This window comes from Pseudochaenichthys georgianus, chromosome 14 (genome assembly GCF_902827115.2).
Source record: "Pseudochaenichthys georgianus chromosome 14, fPseGeo1.2, whole genome shotgun sequence".
In the NCBI taxonomy this organism is placed as follows: domain Eukaryota; kingdom Metazoa; phylum Chordata; class Actinopteri; order Perciformes; family Channichthyidae; genus Pseudochaenichthys; species Pseudochaenichthys georgianus.
Window position 1 is genome coordinate 31309499 of NC_047516.1, and position 18320 is coordinate 31327818.

Here is an 18320-nt window from a genome sequence, read left to right on the forward strand (position 1 = left end):
AATTAAATTGTGGTCTTACCTTGACTTGAAGAGGAAGTCCATTTGCCTATCCTTCTGGACAAAAATCTCTATTACTTTTTTGTAAAAGTCCTCCTTATCTTCCCCTAGTTTCAAAAGTCAAATCATAAATCTATTCGATAGATTTATGATTAGAACATTATAAAAGTAGGGTAGACATGTGGATATTATCCGGCTGAACAAAACGTGCATTTATCTAACAGGTTCGTTCCACATACCTTATTTAGAGCTATTTTCTAATCTCATTGCTTTTTTGTCGAGGGAACCCATTGGCAGCTTACTTCCGGGTTTTAGGACGCGTCACTGCACCACTCTCTCGTCTCCTCTTCACACATTACATTTTTCGCGGCACACGTACTTACAGCTAATCAGCTCTGAATTATGTGAGATGACGTTTGGTGGGGATGCCAGCTCTATGCCCCATGGTGATTATTTTTTTGCCACACACATTGAATAGAAAAAGACTGAGCATGCGCAGTGTAATTTTTACAGTACACATTCACTTACAGTGAGAGGGAGGGGCTAGATCGGGGCTTTCCCCCACATGGCTCAAAACGGCTCAATAAGCACACACTGTAGACACTAATTAGAAGAACACAGACTAAAACAGCAATGTACAGACAAATCAGATGATTAAACATAATCTTAAAATATATTTTAAGATGAGTTTCTTTTGCATTGTTTTGCATTTTTTTGTAATTATTATTTTAATACTTTCTGCTGACACTATGTGGGACTGCCCCTAATGACCAGTCACCACTGTTTATGATGCAGCATTTACAGTATATTATTTCAGTAATAAAAAATGGTACTGCATGGACTATTTAAGCATAATATTATCAACCCGGTATCACGACAAGACGTGAACATGTGACGATTTACCATGCTGGGAGGCGTGAAGATGTCACGATTTCGTCCCTTCAAACGTGACAGTTACACGGTATTGTTAACCCATGTTAACCAGTGGAGAAATACCCGGAAATGCCAAGCAAATGCTACCCCGACGGTCGGTTGTTATTGTCAATATTAATATAATAATGATTTATTTTTTAATAGTCACACTCGATTACGCCGATTTTCTTGTTTCCCCAGCTGGTCGACACCTATTTTAGCAGAAACAATGCACGCTGGGATTTGGTGTTCATGCGATGTGAAATCCGAAAACATTTTTTTTAAATAATACTTTATTCCGAGTGTGCTTGCTTTTCTCTTTGAAAGTCATCACATAACGGCATTGTAATACACGGTTCGGCTGCATTAAATATTACATATCTGCCGTAGTTCTCTATTTATAGAGCCCTGATGAGAAGACTTCTATACAAACAGGAGAACTGCCGCCAAAACTGAAAACGTGACGTGGATCATAAATATATAAGCAATTAAACAACATCTTACATTTCTTTTCACACAATACGTCTCCTTGCAGTATCAACACTAATTCGGCTGACTTTTATATTTGATCCAATTGGTAGATAGGCTGTATTTACACCATAATGGTGCAGAGCTGATAGAAAGGGACAGCTGGTGATTAAAGCACGTTATTGAATTTTATTATTTTATTATTATCGCATAAACACCAAATCCCAGCGTGCATTGCGGCTAAACCATCCAATCATCGAGCTGAGGATCTTGCCTACGTCTGTTTCCGGTTTCATTTATGACGGATGTATTTTGTTATACACACATTCCTTCACATTTACATTAAAGTATTTTGTGAGGCCTTCTAACATGTTTTTAAATATAACTACGGTTGTAGTTGAAGAGTTTGTAAATTGACATGAACCGAAGCTGTTGCCTGGCAACGCAATCGCACAACGTCACGTCCGTTAATTCCACATCCACACGAATGGATTAACATCGATTTAATACATTAATGTAGCCTTAGTTTCTGCTAAAAGATGTGTCGACCAGCTGGGGCAACGAGAAAGTTGGCGTAATCGAGTGTGACTATTAAAAAATAAATCATTATTATATTAATATTGACAATAACAACCGACCGTCGGGGTAGCATTTGCTTGGCATTTCCGGGTATATTTCTCCACCGGTTAACATGGGTTAACAATACCGTGTCACTGTCACGGTTGAAGGGACGAAATCGTGACATCTTCACGTCTCCCAGCATGGTAAATCGTCTCATGCCGTGATACCGGGTTGAATATTATAGTATACAGTTGATTATTGAGAATGAGTAGTCATAATGTATTATAAATCAGTCAATCTATAGTTAATAATTAAGAGCATTTATAATACATATATAAATACATTATTATTCATAAATAAAGAGGGTGATCTATAAGGTTTATGACTATGCATCAAAAAGCGTTGGTGTGTGCTCATTAGTGTAGTCATGAAAAAAAAACATTATAATCCATGAAAAAAGTCCTCATAAGGCACTATAGACGTGGTCTTCAAAGAAAATGTAACCGTATGTTCTGCTCCTAAAATCTTTGAATGTAAAACAAAAAAAACTACCTGCTGTCTGCATGGTTGTGATGGTTGTGATGATGGTGGTGGCGGGACCTTCCTCTCGTGTGGTTAGATTGGGCGGTGGAAGATCAGGCCTCAGTTTGTCTTTCAGTGCTGTCACCCTAGCCTCGCCTTTCTCCATCCTCATCGAAGAGGGTGCCATGGTGGCCTCTACGGGAGAACTTTGAGGCCTCTGCCTGGAAGAGGAAGCCGCTGGGTTGTCTGTGACTGAACCTCTATTAATTGCTGTCACATGAGTTGTGAGGGAGTCTGTCGTTCGCTCCACCTTGTCGGCCCAGGTTGTCTTTGAGGACTTCTTTTGAGGCAGAGACATGGGCCATGGCCTTGGCGTTGTGGGAGAAAAAGTGGTCAGTGGGGAGGTGGCAGCCACAGTGGAAGTAGTGGCAATGTCTGAGAAGGCCGGGGCATCCTCGTGCGGCACCACCTGAGTGACGGGGTCTGAATCTGAGCCTGGCAGCGTGGAATATGTAGCCACAGAGCCATCACTCCTAAAAAAGTGCTGGTCCCCCTGGAAGTCCCTGGTAAGGAGCTGCCCAGGAAGCAGCAGGCCCTTCAGGACCGGCTGGTGGTTGGGTACGTTCATCGGTGAGGGGGTGGTGACAGAGTGGACTTCGCTTTCTGTGTCCTGCGTTGGAGAGTCCCTGTCTGGGTCCAATGTCCTCTTACTGATGCCGTAGATTTCCATTGGAGCTAGAGAGCCGAAGAAAAGAGAAAATAGATAAGTGTTAAGCAAGCGGTTTTCAAAGTGTGAGGCGCGCCTCCCTGGGGGGGCGCCAGAGAGCTTTAGGGGAGGCGCAGCGTGAAAAACAAATAAAGAGAAAAAGATTAGTAAAGTGTCACTTGCAAACTTTTGGCTGTCTGTGGAGACCGAGTTCCCCCAACTCACCAAAAAGGCTGTAAAAGTGCTCATTCCCTTCACCTCGACCTACCTGTGTGAGTGCAGGTTTTCCGCATAGACTTTGATCAAAAGCAAGTACCGGTCAAGGCTGCAGCCAGAGGATGATCTGCGTTTATTCCTGTCTACATTACATCCCAGCCAGAGTCCTGCACGGGTCTGATTTTCAAGACCCGCTCCCGCCATGTACCCGCTACGTGCAATACCGAACCCGCCCAGCCACCCGCACATATTGTCAATTAGTTCCGCAAACAAACCCCGACCCGTCGGCAGAAGATCCGCAAACCGACCCGAACCCGCATATCCTATGAGCACTGAAAACATGCAATTATTAACACACGCAGTTGCGTATTTTGCTCAAAAAGCGTGGGATGTTGGTTATTTCCTCCATCTAGGATGACACCAAAAGCCTCCCAGACGTTGGATTTCGCTCTTGAGGAAGTGTTATTTACAATGCTGTATTCTCCGCTAGAGATCTTCACCTCAGCCATTTCGAATGTGGCGCGCTCAGCAGCAGACTGATGCGCTGCAGAGGTTATGATTATGCGCGGTCCCGCGGGGGAGAGGTCTGAGGACATTAAATTAAATAATTATTATTTAAATATATTTATTATGCAACACCCGCGACCCGACTCGCATCTTCTTTGTTTTACCCAGAACCGAACCCGGATTTTTATTTTTTTAAATACCACCTGCGGATCACTTTTTTTGCGGGTCACCCGTCGGGTACCCGACCCGATGCAGGACTCTGATCCCTGCATCGTCCGCCTGTGCGCTTCAAAGACGCAGACTCATTGTTCCCACTAAAGTATGACTGAGTGTAATAAAGAGGCAAAGTTGACGTTCAGTGTGTTGCCGGGAGCATATAAGGATTAATCCACGAAGTTGAAAATGTCTCCAAAAAATTAAATAAATGTTTAAAACATAAAGATAAAAAAGTTTTTAAAAGTTATTGTTTAATGTTTTAAGGAGGTGACGCTACTCAGCCAATCAAATCGGTGCAGTCAGTGAGTCATTTCAAATGGCGTGCTCAAAAAAGTGAAAGGACAATGACAATTTCTCTTACTGGACCTCTTTGAAATGCAATTGAATACCCCTGCATTATAGCAACAACAACAATAATAATAATAATAATAATAATAATAATAATAATAATAATAATAATAATAGCAATAATAATTGGGAGGGGGGGCGCGGCTTTTCTTATGTTCTATGAGGGGAGGCTCAACTTCCCACACTTTGAAAACCCCTGTGTTAAGCCATATTATTGCAGTTCAGTAGGCTTTAAAGGCAACACTGTACACAAAGTAGTTCGTCTTTTTGACAGTTTCATTATAGAATCATCAAGACGGCCAGGCTATCAAAAAATCCTTAATGAGGTTAGAGTCTGTCCTCTTTTTCTTAATTCATATGTGTTTTGTTGCTATTTAAACCAGTTCATTATCCAGTGTGTGCAGCTTTAGGGGGAGGGGGCACTGGCATAGTAAGTATAATCCCTTATACTATACATTATAAAAGCTTAAATAATATATATATACTGTATAGTCCAGTGGTTTGACATATGTAGGTCAAGTAACAGACAGTATGATTGTTTTACATAGTGTATGTTCAGTCTTCAGATATTCTCTTTCAACGCTACACTCCATTTAATTGAACGACCATAAAGAACATTCCTTTAAGATTGTAAGATGCGGCTGATTCATGCTGACAGTGGTGAGTAGCAGCTTGCAAAAAGCCAGTTTGTTATCAAAGACAAATTCCACAATCACACCCGCAGGCAATGGCATCTGAGCGAATACACACTATGTAGAAATAGTCTGGTTACTTGTAAGATAAAAAGATTTAAAAACACATATTTTACTAAGGCATTCTACAGTAGACTAGTATTCTCTCTTTTTCTCTGACCTCACAGCACTCAAACAGTGTAGGCATTGTGATAAAGGCACTTAACCAGGGAAAGGAAAGACTACCTCCCTTAAAAGCAGTACACTTTATTAGTCCCACAGAGGGGACATTTGCATCGTCACAGCAGGAAAGAGCCACAGACAGATTAATGTTGCATTATTGTTATAAAGTCACAAAAGACATTCTGACAAAAGTTTCTACGTGGAAGATTGTTGTTGGCATTACACTGGTAAATGTTATGTAAAAAATATTATCCGCGGGGACTTTAGTAATTTGGAAAGTTACTGTTTATTACATTTTTTGTCAGTCATAATCAAAATGCCAAAGTATAACCACCAGTGGGAATAAATCAAATCAAAATTGGTTGTTTATAAAAGAAATAAGGAAAGAAAGGTGTACATGCTCATTATCATGAAAGAAAGAATAACTCTGGATTTCGAGATGTTTAGAATTGTTTAGAACAAATGGGCTAAATTAGGGCTATTTAAGTGATCATAATTGGAGTTTTATTTACATATAAAAAACACAATCTGCGTATTAACAGATGTCTGGATTAGAGAAAGTATTTCTTAAAAAGAAAGTGACTAACCAAATTTAGAGGGAGATTACAACCCAATATAAATCTCATTATCCACTCGCATTTATGCCAGTTTAAACATCAGCTTATCTTTTAGGCAGATGCTATTTGCACCCGGGTGTCTATAGTCAACAATGCTACTTTCACCCGGGTGCAAATAGACACTCTGTATCTTTTAACAGCTCTATAAGAAAATGAATGGCCAATAACTTCATGCAGTCTTTCTTGTAACAAACATGATTACTCAGCGAGTCTAAAGTGCCATATTTACCCAATTATCCATTACAGTCTCCTCACTTATAGTTGAGAAGATGAATGGATGTTTAATCCCCAACACTGCAAAACCTCGAGACAGCGGAAACGTTAGCAAAGATGAATGTCTGTGAATGTTCTTAGTGGCTTTTACGGGACAGCAACCATAAAATGATCAAATGTTTTCCGGCTGGATGATAGTTATACATACTCAGATGACAACAAAGACTTTTCCCCTCATTTATAAGCCTATAGAGGGAAGAGATTTCTTCAGGTTTTCAATATAGTGCTGAATGGCTGTTTTAGTGTGTTGGCCGGATTTGTTTCTAGTTTGTTAGGATAAAGGTAAGATATAAAAAAAAAAAAAACATACATTGCAATTTCAATGTTGTCTGTTTACATCGGTAGTAATGTGTTATTTATTATCTGCATGTGCAGCACTTTGGCTCGACCGAAAATCGTTTTTAAATGTGCTATAGAAATAAAATTTGATTTGATTTGATTTGATTTGACGGTGGCGTAAGCTCACTAAAAAGGATCTTCATCTGACTGTTAACGTTTTTATTTTGGCATCAATGCAATCTCCATCTGTCTCTTTTTCCATCTAATTTCATCTAAACATAGAACGGTATGTCTTTTTGTTTTGTGTGACGTAAAAGACACAGAGGGGGTTAATATAATCCTCTTATGTGTACATGAAACAATGCCAGCTGCGTTGACACCTGACTGTAATTAGCTTGAATCCGTTTGTTAATGAGGCAGAAAAGATGCAAGCACACGTTTCCTGCTTATAGATGAAAGGGTGTTGACACTCGCCGCAAAAGAGGGAGATATCTTCAGAAAGAGGGTTTCTATTAGCTGCATGAGGATGAAGGCTGGAAGTCAAAACAGATGAATGATTCAATCAGAGATGGTCTTTTAACCCATATCGTTAAATATGCGTGAAACCATATAATACCATGTTCTTTTTATGGTGAGTGTCACAGTCATTTTAGACTTGGTCGGTATTTTCTGATTAAATTATAAGCTGGCATTGTCTACAATTGACTGGCTCGTGTTGTGTGTATTGATTACATGCGGCAGTTGTTTTTCTTGCATGTGAAACAGATCTAATTGCCAGGAGACAAACGTTCACCCTGAAAGTGTGTCCTTGTTGTTATCGATTGAATAAAGCTTTAGGAAACATACATTTAAGATTTAATTGAGGAATAGTGTCTGAATTAATGTGCTAAATTAACTGCGCCACAGAAGGAGCTCTGCTCAGCTTGTAAATATTCCAAAGTAGTCGTAAGCTGCCATAGCATTTTGCTGACGCAGAGTCGTTTGAACACCATCCAGCACACTAATAAAAGTTTGATCAGGCTATTCAAGAGGAAGTGTAAACAATTGTATTACAAAGCCTCTTGCCGGCTGACAGAATTGACACATGGTTTTACAATATCCAGCCAGACGCGACAACATCACATTTATCTTTCCTGGCGACAGAAGCAATTCAAAGACCTTTTGATGTTCTAAGATTGTGGAGGAACATTTCCTTGTAGCCTTATTCTGTCACGACAAGATCTCTGAGAGCTGCACTATAAAGGCAAGCTAAGCATATTTGACATGTCTCACAACCAACGATAAAGGGAGGTCTTCACGAGTGATTTGGCACCCCCTCCTCATTATTGCAAAGTATAGGGGAAGTTCAAACATACTGTATGGTAAAGCTGGGGAATTGCTGCAGCACTGCTAACTGGAGATTTCTTATCTGTGTTAGTCTCTGTCTATTTCTGTATCTGTGTTGGTCAGCTGTTGACCATCCAGTTCCTGCCCTTCAGTCAGAATATCGAGTGGAAGTGGAGAGAGTGAGAATGGAGAAGTGGGTTAAACCAGAGTTTCTCATACACAGATCAATACGGGATCAATGTGTACAGGTTGGAGACCTCACTGCGGTGATTAAATACGACGAGTGAGTGCTGCTACCAAACTCTAATTTCTCAACCTTAATTGGGTGTTCACATTCATGTGTTGCCATTTCTAAAGGAAATGTGTCATATTTATAGACATATGGTAGTCACTAATTACTTATCCTGTCTGTAAATGATGTGAAATATCTATTGAAGTGATGAACATTCTGGCATGTTAAAGATTAAATTGTGACATTTCATTTTGTAGTAACATAAGCATGGCATCTTTAAAATGCAATGAAGATGAAAGAATGCGTAGTAATCATTGAACACATAATAATTTACAAAACCATACATTATTTTCAAATGTCAAATTTGCTAAGAAAGTAGGGGATTTTAGCAAATAAAAAAAGTACATTTTGAAAACACAGCATCTTGACGAATAAATTAATCTATTAAATATTATTTGTAAAGCTCCTTCTTGTAGAGGTTAGGACTATTCTGTGTGCTTTGCAGATGAATGACAAGGACATTGCAACAAGTATGAATGTAAACAGCTCGCCATATCAAATTAAAAACGATTATAAAAAGATAGCAAACAGGCAGGCAATTAACAGTCATTAACAGTTGAGAAATAAAATCAGTAAACTACCTAATGAATATATTCACCCACAATAATCTGCATACATTAGCAATACTGGCCTGAAAAACTGCTGTTGCGTCAGGTTTTGTGAATTCAAAAGAAAGTAATTGGCACAAAAATGAACTCAGGCACTCATTATGTTTTTGCAAAATAAATAAAAAACAAAAGTCAGCCCGTGTTAAGTTGACAGCCTTTATGTACATTTCAACTTGCGAAAAACAGGCAGATCACTGAAGTAGCAAGAAAGAAAACAAGCAGTTTTATAACAGCTATTTTCATGCTCTTATTGGTTTAGCAAAACGCTGGAGTTATGTTCATCTGATTTGCTACTCTGCATCACTGTCAAATGGACACAGCCTTTTCCAGACTCTGATTCTCTATAAAAACACAGGCAGGATTCGGAACTTTTTTCATCCATAATCTGAACATCTAAATGTACTGCCAGCCAATTTAAATGAATTGTGCTTGAAGGACTCCAATCAGGTACCTTAGACATACTGTATGCTAGTGTAACCAGGGTACTACAATTGATCTTGATGGGCTCTGTCAGGTCCACCGAATGGGTGTCATGCTGTCAGATGTACAGTATTCACACACCAAGTCACAGGCAACTGGCCATTTCTTTTTCTTTTTTTGCTGTAGCAGTTACAGCATTCACAGGTGAATTATAACTTAGTTAAATGTATTGCACTAGATTCAACAGCTGAAACAAGATGCCATGCCAAGAGGTTTTGCGTTAAGTGCATTACATCACTCCGTTAATGTAGGTTGTTAATTACTGAGAGCCATAAATTAAAGGTGGCAATTAGCGTGACAGAATGAGATTACAGTGATCTTATTCGGAGCAGTGTCACAAATACAATAACATACTTTCTATAGTCTTTGGGGAAATGAAATGTGGGAAATGTTTCTTCCAAATGCACACTTATTAAAGCAGATGTAGGGCATGTGAGTGTCTCGGAGATGCTCACCTGCTCCAAAGGAACCACAAATGTCCTTATGCCTCATCAAATAAAGCCTTACAACAAGCAAAGTGGTTTATAGAAGACATATCTGCAGTCCTATGTCTAGTCTCTACTGTTTAGAATATGATAAAGAGTGTCCAGCCATCCTGAGCATGTGTGTGTGCAGGTTCCAACGCATGATTCATCCTTAGGTTCCATGGCAACCTCTCAGCCTACACGGACACAGATGACAGAGTGAGCAATCATAAGGAGATCCTTCTCAAGACAGCAACACAGAGCCTCTCTCTTGCGTTGCATATCAATGGAGTCATCAGAGAACACTCAGTGCATGGAGAGAGCACTAATAAGATGGGACAGGCCACACTTGAGGCAGGATGCTGATTGACATCAATCTCCTCATATCCAGGGGCTTTATTTCCTTATTATTACAGAGAGCCACTAGACAAGCAAATCCATACGTCGCTTCCGCTGGGCTCGGATACGAAGCCTTCAGATCACTCTACAGGACTCCTTTGAGGGTCCTTAGTGGAGCTTTCATTTATTTATTTTCTGTTGCGACCACTGGAACTTCATCTTGGATGGTTGGTCACTCCGCATACATTTCCACAACCATTGGCAGCCACAGTTTTTATCTATAGAAAGCTGAAATTTGGCACGGAGTACATGTGTGTTTTGAGGAGATGTGTTTGTGAAAGCATAAACACTTGGTTGAATGCATGAACACAGTTTCAGCTATTGTAGAATTTGAACTGGCTTTTGTTTAATTTTATAATATATTACAGACTAGACCTTTCACATGATACCATTTTCACTACATGATTATTGTGGGAAACAATTCTGTCACGACATCTATATATATATATATATATATATATATATATCTAAATAATGCTTTTAGTCACAATGTGTATTTAACAATTGTTTTGTGCCTTTTGTCTCGTTTTTGTAAAATTAATTGCACCTAAAACATGATATTAAAGAGGTAGAGGAAGGGTTTCTAGCCATAATTGTGTGTTACTTAATTAATCATTTGTCCTGGTAATTTAACAACACCTATGTAACACACAAGTGAGCTTAGTATGTATACGCTAACCCTCGTCATGAATTGTTTCTGAAGTAAAAACGCAACATTTCATCTTAGTGGCTTTCGCTGCGTGTCCTGCAGCGTGTGCAGACTTGTTTGCATGAAGCCATAAGGAAAGACTATAGGAAATAATGAGGTGAAACTGATAAATGATTCCATTAGTTAGCTTAATGAATTGATGATTTAATTTGGTTTGTGGGTGGGACAAGCGCATGGATGGGGAAATGAATAATGATAGAATAAATAAATAAATAGCAGGAAGAAAATAAATACAATAAAATTAAGAGAGCACTGGCTGAGAGAGAGAAAAAAAAGCTTTTTAACAAATCCCACGGGTTAAAACCAGAACGGTGCATTCATGACGATGCCGAGATTTGGAATTTCTGAGCGTTACATTTTCCTTTTACTGTCTGGCGTTTGAGTCGTGAGGATACCAGCATATTGAAATGAGACACAATCTCACCCTCCATCTGCCCTTTGACTTCATTGAGCGGAACCATAACTTTTCCTTTTCATTTATTACGGCCTGTCTGTGTTCCGGTTCATTGAGCATTGTCCTTCAGACAGGCTTTAAACAAACTGTGTCTTAATGGTGCAAAGAAGCTCGTAAAACCTGATCTTTAAGCTGGAGCAGAACAAAACCATTTGCATGACATCTACTGTAAAGCACTCACGCTGCAGGTGGTAAATGGGCCAACCTTAAACAAATCTGAACTCCATGGTGAAGGGTTGAATGCAGTATAATTGGCAATCATTCCTTTTAAAATCTATCTTTTTGTGAGCTGAATCAATTTGCATTTCCTGTGCCACAGTATTCTGCCTTGGTCTTTGCATTTTCTGCTTTTCACTCTTTGGGGGTTTTTCTTTTTGCTACCAGAGAATTAAGGAATGAATGTGTGCAATGTGCATGTCTTGTTGTAGGAATGCCTGGTATTAAAATCACTTCATATTCTGTAATCAAGGCAGAGTCTGTCTTACATAGAAGCCGGATCCTTGTTTTATTTCAATTTACCAATGTGCTGCATCCTAGAAAATAGCAGCAGAAATGTCTGTTTTCACACTTCATTTCCTCCCATTAGAGTCATTTATCTTTTCATTTCTTCTCATTTACTCCATGGCGGAGTCAATTAAGAATAGAGCTGTGGGTGAAATAAGACATTCATCTTTCAAATCTGTAGTGGATTACTATACTGTGAGCAAGATGTGTTTTGACAGCAGTTGTGAGGAAGTAGAAATTCTAGATAACTAACCTTTTTTGAGAGCACCTGTTTACTTGGTATTATCAGATCCCAGGGATGTAATTGTGTCATTACAACTATAACACATCCTATTATCGGCTAGTGTATATATAAAGGTTATTTATTTATTCGGAAGCCCAAAATGGCCAAAGTTCAAACACTTTATATCCAATTTTTATCACATTATAAACAGTTAATTTAATTTATTTCCTCAAGATCGCAATTCAATTCCATTAAAAACACTACTTTGGTCCTATTTATGTCATGTTATCCAGAAAACCGATGTTGCAGATATATATTTCTCTCTATCTTGAACTAATAACATGTTTTTGAGATAAGGACATACACAATTTGAGGCATAAATTACATAAACAACTTGTATATGGAGATCAAATCAACGTTTCATAAAATAACGTAAATAGGCTTCAATCCATGTCTCATGTTAACTGAGCAAATAATGTTTTTCATGATAATGACATGAATAAGTTGCGATCTCGAGAATGCAAATTAATGAACTGTTATCGTGGAAAAACACGGAAAATTAAATCATGGCCGGTATTGCTATGTTATTGTTAGGTAAATTACATAAACAACTTGTATATGGGTTTTTCTTATTGTGATGTCTGGTCTTAATGAAGCAATTTCCTTTCTGCCAATACATATACACACATCATCTCCCGTGGGAGGCAGTGAACCTAACAACAGCTTCTCGAGGACAAAATGTTATGTTCACATTCGTCTATACAGTTATGCTGATATTGAGGAGTATTCTCTGAGGGTGAAGGTTGTACATGTGTCTCTCCGCCCGACAACACAGACATAAGTGGTACATTTAAAAGCAACTTGATTGATGACACACTTTCCGTTCCCCTTTGAATCATTCCCTAGCCCCATAACAATACCATCAGCTCAAGGAAAATACTACTAAAGGACCACACAGGCGATGTACAACCTTATCTCTGTACTTGGCATAGACTGACATGCCTATGTGCGCCATTACACTTGTCAATACTCTATCTCTTGGGGAGGCTCCTGTTATAACACCGAATCAGTCACAGACCATACGCAGAAGCAAGAACAACTCATTTCAGACTCAAGAACCCTCTCATGTTCTTTCTCAGACAGAATCACTAGAATAATCGGAAACTAGCAAAAATGGATATGCCAGCAAGATGCATGGAGGACTGTTGTCTTTTTGTTCATGTTTGGAAGACAAGTAGTGCGGTGGGCCTTTTGTGTTGATAAAGCTGACTTGAAAGGAAATACTGTTAATGGTGTGTGCAAGCATGGCAGTACTTGGCCACAGAGATGAAGTTAAAGTGGGTTAGGTGGGCTTTGTTTGGCACCCTGCTATTTTCACTGCTGTTTTAGTTTGCTTTTGTTGCAGCAGAATAGAGAAAAGGAGAAAGAAGAAAAGCTCATTGAATAAGAATACACAGAGGCCCTTATTATTTACCTCCGTCAAGAACGGTTATGTTTCGGCTCGGTTTGTGTGTTTGTGTTTGTGTTAGAATATTTTGGAATGGCAGATACAGAAACTGAATTCACTTTTGTGCATTCATGGGCCATGAAAAATTAGCAAGGGCCATTCCAGAATTGGAGGAAATGTTCTGTCGCTGAGAGGCGTTTTTGCTTTTTGCTTTGTACCTTACTAAATGGTCAAATGGTCATTGGAGCGAGGGGCGGGGCGAAACGCACGGAAGTGATTTCAAAACAAAAGCACTCGTTTGCTAAAATCACACTTTGAATCACTCCAGTATCCTGCTGAAGGACCGGTGATTAATATAAATAGGGGAATTTAGCGATCACAGCGAAAACGGCCAAGACACACATTGAGGCCAGAAAATTGATGTTATTAAGGGATGTAAATATAATAAGCCTATATCTAAAATGGACAACATTGTGAGGAGATTTAAACTATACTGCGATTCTGCACTGCGGTCAAGCCGTCTCTCGCGTTTTTTTTTCAAATCAGCTGCTCTTCATTATTCCTGCTATATATGACGAGTGATACAAATATTTGTTACCACAAGTTCTTAAGGAAACTGACTCTGTTGGACTCGGTTCTACTTCTATTTTTTGAGAAATCCTCTGTCAAATTCCCCTGCTGAGAACACAATCAAGCCACTTCTGCTAAGTTTGATGAGGGAATTCTTTTTTGTTCCCATTAGTTCTTCGTGAGATTGATCCTGTTGGACTCAGTACTAGTGAAACTACCCCCACAAGTACTATGAAGTACTTATTGTGTACTTTTCCAACAATCCTCTCAATGTCCCCTCCTGAGAACAAGAATGCATGTTTCTCTGCTATTTTGAATATGCGTTAAAAAACCTTTCTTCATGAGACTGATATTGTTGGACAGAGTATTTTAAGAGGATGGTAGACTGCACACTGACACACTCTGTCACTCTTGTTGGCCTCTTATGATGCTGCTGTCTTTTAATATATGATTATTTCTCAGCCGCATCACAGATTCTTCAGTCTCATCAGCCTCATCCTTCCATCAGTCCCCTGCCGTCAACGCATCGGCCTCCAGCACACTTCCAGTGTCTGACTCCATATGATTTTGTCCTGATGCTGTAAGGGTGATGCCCCATGATCACAAAATGACCCCAGGAGACACCCATGAGTGCCAAGGACCTCTTATAATGTATGTCATTAATGTTACATCACCCATTATAACAATTTGCTTTCCTTTTTCTCTTCTCTTAACTGAATAGCCCTGTCTTTAAGTATAACAATGTAAAGTCCTTTTCCTGCACCATTGTAAGGCTTCAAAACAGGCATTTTTACTGTATATGTTTGGAGAAATGACACAATCAATGGCCCAGAATTGTAAACTCTGAATCTTGTGGTGTTTGAAGAATTACACACTGGTTAAGCCGGTCTTTTTTGGAGCCCTTTTTTGCAATATTTATTAAAATGTCACTAGTTATTTAAACAAACCATCAATATTTGTATTAACTTCAACCAAAGTCAATTTAAATAGCGGGCAAAAATGGGTTAACTGCCATGCATGTGGTGTTTGATATAGTTTACGTTCAATTTCAACTATTTTAGGCAGAAAAACGTATATTCACTAAACCTTTGTTAATGATTTACTATAATTTAGAAAGGTTTTTGTGAGAAATCATTTCAAAAGTAAACGTATTTTTCATTTTATATTTAAATTTGAAATGTTTGCACACAACATTATTAATGTATACATTTGTATCAATTTTTTAAAATTATGAATCCATTTATTTTATTGTATTTCCTTGAGGCTGGGGAAGATATCATGTAGTTCAACATGCAAATGTAAGGCAAGTAAGTATAAGTATAACATGGAAAAGGAAATAAAATAGGTTTCATAGGAGGATGTGGATTTTTTTTCTCTCATCTTGTAATTACACAATCAAACAATCTATAATTTAGCTCTGGCCTTCACTCACAAAAAAACATTTAGTTGAATTGGACACATTTTTCGAAGCTCTATTATTGACTGACATGCAATGACTAGGACTGATGGAAGAATCTGCGAGGAATGAACTAGGAGCAGAGAAATAATCATATTTTAAAAGACAGCAGCTTCATAAGAGGCCTGTAAGGGAAACTTCTGTAGCAATGGAGAGTCAGGACTCAGAGAGACACGGGACGAGCAGGAGTTCTGGTGTCAAACACTGGTAGTTTATTACAAGCATCGGCCGGAGAATTCATATCACAAGTCACAGCAGCAAAAGGTTCTGACTGCACGGGTGGGTTGTCATGTCAATTCTCATCAGCCTATCTCTTGATAGACCTTTTAAACTAGTTTACAGAGAGCATATTGGGGGAAGGTATACGTGAACACCTGGAGACACTGAATCACTCATCTGACTCTTGTGACCGAGAGTTGACCGGTCATAAAACTGATAATGTCAGCAATAGCTGAGACTTCCCATTCCTTAAGACAGATAACAGACTTCATCGTAAATGTCAACAGGCCGAAAGGTTAAATATCTTAAGTAAAGACACAATTATTCCCTAACAAGGCTAACAAGAGTGACAGTGTGTGTCAGTGTGCTGAAGGATAGACCAGCTATCCAAGCCAGACTCTAAAGACTTTCCAAGGGGTAAAAATGCTGCTGCCGGAGTACTGACTGGAAGTATTGCTGATATCATGTCCACCATATCCTCTTAAAATACTCTGTCCAACAATTTCAGTCTCATGAAGAAAGGTTTTTATTAACGCTTATTCAAAATAGCAGAGAAACATGCATGCTTGTTCTCAGGATGGGACATTGACAGAGGAGTACTGGAAAAGTACACAGTAAGTACTTCATAGTACTTGTGGGGGTAGTTTCACTAGTACTGAGTCCAACAGGATCAATCTCACGAAGAACTAATGGCAACAAAAAAGAATTCCAGCAGAAGTGGCTTGATTTTGTTCTCAGCAGGGGACTTTGACAGAGGATTTCTCAATAAATACACAGTAAAAGTACTTCATTTTATTTCTGGTAGAAGTCAAACTAGTACCGAGTCCAACAGAGTCAGTTTCCTTAAGAACTTGTGGTAAAACATATTTGTATCACTCGTCAAATATAGCAGGAATGAAGAGCAGCTGATTTGAAAAAACAAACGCGAGAGACGGCTGAGTGACCGCAGTGCAGAATCGCAGTATAGTTTAAATCTCCTAACAATGTTGTCCATTTTAGACACAGGCTTATATTTACAGCCCTTAATAACATCCATTTTCTGGGCTCAATCTGTGTCTTTGCCGTTTTCGTTGTGATCGCTAAATTCACCTTATTTCCCTTTGTATATAATATTATCACCGCTTTTGTTTTGAAATCACTTCCGTGAGTTTCGCCCCGGCCCTCGTTCCAAGGACCATTAGACCATTTAGTAAGTTACAAAGCAAAAAGGCCTCTCAAACGCTCTTCTGTTTACGCGTTTAATAAAGAAAAACAATTGGACGGTAGATACACGGATTCTGATCTGGCCAAATCCATTCTTTTTTTGGTTTACTACCTGTTTTTCTCAAATACATAACAGAAAATTATAAAATAAAGGGTTCATTCTTTCTAAATGTTCCTTCAATGCTGAAATGACCCAAACACTTGGAACTTTGTAGCATCCACGTTGGTTTCACATTACGACTCAAAGCACAAGAACTTCAAAACTCCAGAAATGGGGCCATGTGAATGCAGTATTGACCTTGGCCACTCTAGTTTTTTAAAATAATGACTTCAAGGTAGATCAAATGTATCAAGTACTGTAATAAGGGAGCTCACTTTACCTTAGGCCAAATATCCAAATAGCTTCCAATTCCCGAAAAAACATCCCAACTAAAATCTATTTTCTCAGTCTATTTTCTCAGTCTTACACCGTGGGAGTGTTCTCCTGCAGAGTCACCTTCCTTTGAAACGGGCCTCCTGGCATTCACAGCGAGACACTCTCTGTGTCTATTAAAGTCCAGACTCTGTACCGTTTACTTTGTACTTGCTCACCTAACCCGTCGTTCCATTTGCTTCCTTTATTGTATGACATACAGTACAGTAGCAGTCCTTTGATTTGTTGCGGCCTGATGCATTCACACACACAGCTGGATAGCACACTGATACACAGGCACATGTATCAAGCCCTGTTTTAACACTGTAGTTCCCTTGTAAATCAAACCCATACTAACTATTAGCATCTAAATGTTGCTTAACAGCATATTATTTTGTCAGGGGAAAAAATAGACAAAGCAAACATTAAAATGGTCATGCTGTGTCTGTTTCAGGATTATGGTGGGCTTCTTTTTTGTAAAAATCATGCTGAACATTTGATGTTATTCCTCACATTGTGATTTTGCATCTGGACAGTGCTGGACAGAGCTTATAGTATAAGATGTTAGATGAATATTGTATTTCATCAATGATTTCTGATGTGGACCATCAGACAGAAGCAAAAATCAATAGTTTGCAGGAAATGTCCTTTTGAATTCCATCTACAAAAGCTTTTTCCTTCACTTTTTCACGCTCTAAAACGTGGATGTTAATGTCTATGGATGGGAAGAAAAAGGTGATTATTGTAATAGCACTGTACAGGAGAGTAGAAGCGATCGTATTCAAGTGTGAGCTTTGACCATTAAGTATTTACAGAATTGGTTCAAAGGGGGTGGTGGAGAACGCTCTCAGACACAAATCACTTCGGCACTTACATCTCCCAGAATCTGAAGTATTTGATGTGCACTCCGACTCAAAAAGAAGAGAAAAGTCAGGAGGTGCCAAGAGACCCTGCGTTTGAAATTGCTGTATGAATATGACACGTTAGTGTTGAATCTCCAGTAAGGACAGACCGACACGCCGCATGTAAAGGCCCCCCCTCCTGCCTGAAAAGCCTCCATTGGACTCCTCTGTTTACT

The 18320-nt window shown here is 39.0% G+C and overlaps 1 protein-coding gene across 2 annotated transcripts in view; it reads right to left on the minus strand.

The window, feature by feature from the left end:
* The window catches only part of LOC117458132 (seizure protein 6 homolog), a 122356-nt gene that overhangs the window by 57161 nt on the left and 46875 nt on the right, over window positions 1-18320 (minus strand). For both annotated transcript variants that reach the window (XM_034098401.1, XM_034098400.1), the window contains exon 2: window positions 2491-3195. In XM_034098401.1, coding sequence (XP_033954292.1) covers window positions 2491-3195 — 705 coding nt within the window. The remainder of the gene's footprint in view (window positions 1-2490; window positions 3196-18320) is intronic.